This window comes from Oncorhynchus tshawytscha, linkage group LG03, assembly GCF_018296145.1.
Source record: "Oncorhynchus tshawytscha isolate Ot180627B linkage group LG03, Otsh_v2.0, whole genome shotgun sequence".
NCBI lineage: Eukaryota > Metazoa > Chordata > Actinopteri > Salmoniformes > Salmonidae > Oncorhynchus > Oncorhynchus tshawytscha.
In genome coordinates, this window is record NC_056431.1 from 3,443,449 (window position 1) to 3,449,448 (window position 6,000).

General features: G+C 48.8%; 1 protein-coding gene across 4 annotated transcripts in view; it reads left to right on the forward strand.

The window, feature by feature from the left end:
- Window positions 1-1,710: 1,710 nt before the first annotated feature.
- LOC112238998 (sorting nexin-27) overlaps window positions 1,711-6,000 on the forward strand; it is a 38,606-nt gene continuing 34,316 nt past the window's right edge. For 2 of the 4 annotated variants that reach the window (XM_042307474.1, XM_042307477.1), the window contains exon 1: window positions 1,711-2,185. In XM_042307474.1, the coding sequence (XP_042163408.1) occupies window positions 1,860-2,185 (326 nt within the window). In that variant the 5' untranslated portion in view covers window positions 1,711-1,859. The remainder of the gene's footprint in view (window positions 2,186-6,000) is intronic. The other 2 variants (XM_042307465.1, XM_042307468.1) reach the window with 1 other exon arrangement.

Here is a 6,000-nt window from a genome sequence, read left to right on the forward strand (position 1 = left end):
GTGGATAGTGAATTGCATTTGTGGATAGCGATTTTCATTTGTAGAAAGTGATTTACATATGTGGATTGGTGATTTTGCTGCAACCCCTATTACCAGTCTGTTCAATCTCTTTTTTGTATCATCTGAGATTGATAAAGATTGGAAAGCGGTCGCGGTCATCCCCCTCTTCAAAGGTGGAGACACTCTTGACCCAAACTGTTGCAGACCTATATCTATATATATATATATATATATATATATATATATATATATATATATATCCATCCTGCCCTGCCTTCATAAAAGTCTTCGAAAGCCCAGTGAACAAACAGATCACCGACCATTACGAATCCCACCATACCTTCTCCGCTATGCAATCTGGTTTCCGAGCTGGTCACGGGTGCACCTCAGCCGATATCATAACCGCGATCGATAAAAGACAGTACTGTGCAGCCGTCTTCATCGACCTGGCCAAGGCTTTCGACTCTGTCAATCACAGTATTCTTATCGGCAGACTCAACAGCCTTGGTTTCTCTAATGACTGCCATGCCTGGTTCACTAACTACTTCTCAGATAGAGTTCAGTGTGTCAAATCGGAGGGCCTGTTGTCCGGACCTCTGGCATTCTCTATGGGGGTGCCACAGGGTTCAATTCTCAGGCCGACTCTTTTCTCTATATATATCAATGATGTCGCTCTTGCTGCTGGTGATTATCTGATCCACCTCTACACAGATGACACCATTCTGTATACTTCTGGCCCTTCTTTGGACACTGTGTTAACAAACCTCCAAACGAGCTTCAACGCCATACAACAATCCTCCAACTGCTCTTAAATGCTAGTAAAACGAAATCCATGCTCTTCAGCCGATCGCTGCCCGCACCTGCCCGTCCGTCTAGCGTCACTTCTCTGGACGGTTCTGACTTAGAATATGTGGACAACTACAAATACCTAGGTGTCTGGCTAGACTGTAAACTCTCCATCCTGACTCACATTAAGCATCTCCAATCCAAAGTTAAATCTAGAATTGGCTTCTTATTTCGCAACAAAGTCCTTCACTCATGCTGCCAAACATACCCTTGTAAACTGACCATCCGACCGATCTTGACTTCGGCGATGTCATTTACAAAATAGCCTCCAACACTCTACTCAGCAAATTTGATGCAGTCTATCAGTGTCATTTGTTTTGTCACCAAAGTTCCATATACTACCCATCATTGCGACCTGTATGCTCTCATTGGCTGGCCCATGCTACATATTCATCGCCAACCCCATTGGCTCCAGGTCATCTATAAGTCTTTGCTAGGTAAAGCCCCGCCTTATCTCAGCTCACTGGTCACCATAGCAACTCCCACCAGTAGCACGCGCTCCAGCAGGTATATTTCACTGGTCATCCCCAAAGCCAACACCTCCTTTGGCCACCTTTCCTTCCAGTTCTCTGCTGCCAAAGATTGGAACCAGTTGCAAAAATCACTGAAGTTGGAGACTTATATCTTATATATGATTTACACTTGTGGAAAGGGATTTACATTTGTGGATTGGTACTTATTTGTACAGATCATGATACATGAATACAAAATGCATGCTGTGAGTTCACAATACATTTGGCATGATATTGATCCCATAGTGACCATCGATTTGAGAAAATGTATCCACTCAAATGAGCCCAGTATCTTGATGTTGCGGTTGCGCAGTAGAGACCCACTCTAACCAGACGATGGGCGGGTTCCAGCGAGGGCAGTCTCTCGAGTCAAATCGGTTTTCGTTTACTTGGTCGCTCCTCCTCTCTCCATCGTTTCTAGCAAGCTAGCTAGATAACTAGGAGAGCTACCTTGAAGTTTGGAGACTCAAAGTGGATAAGGGGGAAATAGGCTGACGGAAAATGGCAGACGTCGAGGGAGAGGGAATTAATTCGGTGACACCTCCTTTAGTTCAGCCATCCTCTCCTAACGGCTCCGGTGCCAGCCCAACGCAGGGCACCGGCAGTTGCCAAACGGTGACTACCGTTACGTCAGGCCCGCGACTGGTGCGGATAGTCAAGTCTGACTCGGGATATGGCTTCAATGTCCGGGGACAGGTTAGCGAAGGAGGACAACTACGGAGCATCAACGGGGAATTGTATGCCCCGCTACAGCATGTTAGTGCTGTTTTACCGGGAGGTGCAGCGGACAGAGCCGGTATCTCGAAAGGGGACCGGATTCTGGAAGTGTAAGTAAGACTTGCTATCTGGTAGCTGCTAACTACATGCGTAAGCTATCTCAATGGTAGATATTTGGTCAAGGCAGGGCAAAACAAACAGACCACAGCAAAGGTAAAAAGGACGGTAATTGTCATGTCAGCTCCTCTGCACTGCAGTTGGTTCGTGAAACAAACGTGTTCTGCTGTCCCAAATTTAAGCTCGCTAGCTAACGTTAACTCCATAATTCACAAGCTGTTGTCCTCGGCTCAGTGCAACGCCATAAACGATCATAGCTAGCAACGTTAAATGACATGTTTCACTTGACCTGGAGACTAGGTTAACAAAGCCTTGCTAACTCATGCATCAGTCTGTGCTTGTGCCAGTCTTATCGGGAGTGTACAGGGCAGAAGAGCCGGTTCATCCTAATGAAAAGACGGTCTGTGTGAGAGCATGTGATCATTACGAATTCCAGTCACACTGACTCTCTGAACTTGGATACAAGCTAACTATATTAACACCAGCACACACACAGGTTCCTTCCTTCCCTGCACATCACGTTACCAGAAAAACAGCATCTGTCATTCTTATTAACAACAGAACCAGATAATGGAAAAATGGCCATTCAATGCGTGCACATTCATAGTCCGCTACTATTTTACCTACTTGCCTTGATGATAATAGGTATTTTATTAGTGTGCCCAAATGCTTTCTATCTAGTCTCAATTAAATTGGGACTTAACATTTCCTAATTGTAATAGATCAACAATAGCCATAGTATGCCATCTGTGTCTGGATGCGGATGCTGCAATATATAGAGAGTGCAGTGTGTCTGTCTGGTCTTTGCGACAGGTTTAGTATGCACAGGGGTAGCTAGCTTGGTGATGTTAGGTTCTGTTGCCATGGCAAGGAGCAGGCAGCATACAGCTCAGCATCAGTACCTGTGTGTGTGTGTGAGCGAGGGGGGTTGCTGGATACGGGATACATAGGGCTCATCTGATTGGATGTGCTCTCAGTAATTCTCTGTTTTGATTCGTTGGCTCACTGTTTGCTGCTTTATGATTGGGTGCCGTGCAGTAGCCTGGCAGCTTGTTGACTCTAATATTGGTGTGCGTGCACGAGTGGTTGCACGCCCATTGTGTGTGTGTGTGTGTGTGTTTTGAGCAACACAATTATCTATGCCAGCGAGAGACACCTGCCCATGTGCTCCATATGCTCACACACAGCAGTCCCTCAGTGTTAGCTGCAGTGCTTGTGGAGCATCTCCACTGCTCTCTAAAATCCACACTCCTCAGTAACAGAGTCCCAGAGAGAACACACACACACACACACACACACACACACACACACACAGTCCCAGAGAGAACACACACACACACACAGTCCCAGAGAGAACACACACACACAGTCCCAGAGAGAACACACACACACACACAGTCCCAGAGAGAACACACACACACACACACAGTCCCAGAGAGAACACACACACACACACACACAGTCCCAGAGAGAACACACACACAGTCACACACACACACACCCGGACACACACACACACACACAGTCCCGGAGAGAACACACACACACAGTCCCGGAGAGAACACACACACACACACACAGTCCCAGAGAGAACACACACACACACAGTCCCAGAGAGAACACACACCCACACACATACACAGTCCCAGAGAGAACACACACACACACACAGTCCCAGAGAGAACACACACACACACACAGTCCCAGAGAGAACACACACATACACAGTCCCAGAGAGAACACACACACACACACACACAGTCCCAGAGAGAACACACACACACACACAGTCCCAGAGAGAACACACACACACACACACACACACACACACACACACACAGTCCCAGAGAGAACACACACACACAGTCCCAGAGAGAACACACACACATACAGTCCCAGAGAGAACACACACACACACACACACACACAGTCCCAGAGAGAACACACACACACAGTCCCAGAGACAACACAGACACACAGTCCCAGAGAGAACACACACACACACACAGTCCCAGAGAGAACACACACACACACACAGTCCCAGAGAGAACACACACACACACAGTCCCAGAGAGAACACACACACACACACAGTCCCAGAGAGAACACACACACACACAGTCCCAGAGAGAACACACACACACACAGTCCCAGAGACAACACAGACACACAGTCCCAGAGAACAACACACACACACACACACACAGTCCCAGAGAGAACACACACACACACACACAGTCCCAGAGAGAACACACACACACACAGTCTGAGAGAACACACACACACAGAGAGAACACACACACACGTCACAGAGAGAACACACACACACACACACAGTCCCAGAGAGAACACACACACACACCCACACAGTCCCAGAGAGAACAACACACACACACACACACAGTCCCAGAGAGAACACACACACACACAGTCCCAGAGAGAACACACACACAGTCCCAGAGAGAACACACACACACACACACAGTCCCAGAGAGAACACACACACACACACACACACACACAGTCCCAGAGAGAACACACACGTCCCAGAGAGAACACACACACACACACACACAGTCCCAGAGAGAACACACACAGAGAGAGAACACACACACACACGCACAGTCCCAGAGAACACACACACGCACACAGTCCCAGAGAACACACACATGCACACAGTCCCAGAGAACACACACACGCACACAGTCCCAGAGAACACACACACGGTCCCAGAGAACACGCACACAGTCCCAGAGAACACGCACACAGTCCCAGAGAACACGCACACAGTCCCAGAGAACACACACACACAGTCCCAGAGAACACACACACACATACAGTCCCAGAGAACACACACACACACACACACACAGTCCCAGAGAACACACAAACAGTCCCAGAGAACACACACACACAGTCCCAGAGAACACACACACACACATACAGTCCCAGAGAACACACACACACATACAGTCCCAGAGAACACACACACACACACACACAGTCCCAGAGAACACACACACACAGTCCCAGAGAGAACACACACACACACACACACAGTCCCAGAGAGAACACACACACACACACAGTCCCAGAGAGAACACACACACACACACAGTCCCAGAGAGAACACACACACACACAGTCCCAGAGAGAACACACACACACACACACAGTCCCAGAGAGAACACACACACACACACACAGTCCCAGAGAGAACACACACACACACACACAGTCCCAGAGAGAACACACACACGCACACAGTCCCAGAGAACACGCACACGCACACAGCCCCAGAGAACACGCACACAGCCCCAGAGAACACACACACGCACACAGTCCCAGAGAACACACACACGCACACAGTCCCAGAGAACACACACACGCACACACAGTCCCAGAGAGAACACACACACACTGTCCCAGAGAGAACACACACACACACACAGTCCCAGAGAGAACACACACACGCACACAGTCCCAGAGAACACACACACGCACACAGTCCCAGAGAACACACACACGCACACAGCCCCAGAGAACACACACACACAGTCCCAGAGATTACACACACACACGCACACACAGTCCCAGAGAGAACACACACACACAGTCCCAGAGAGAACACACACACACACAGTCCCAGAGAGAACACACACACACACAGTCCCAGAGAGAACACACACACACAGTCCCAGAGAGAACACACACACACAGTCCCAGAGAGAACACACACACGCACACAGTCCCAGAGAACACGCACACGCACACAGCCCCAGAGAACACGCACACAGCCCCAGAGAAC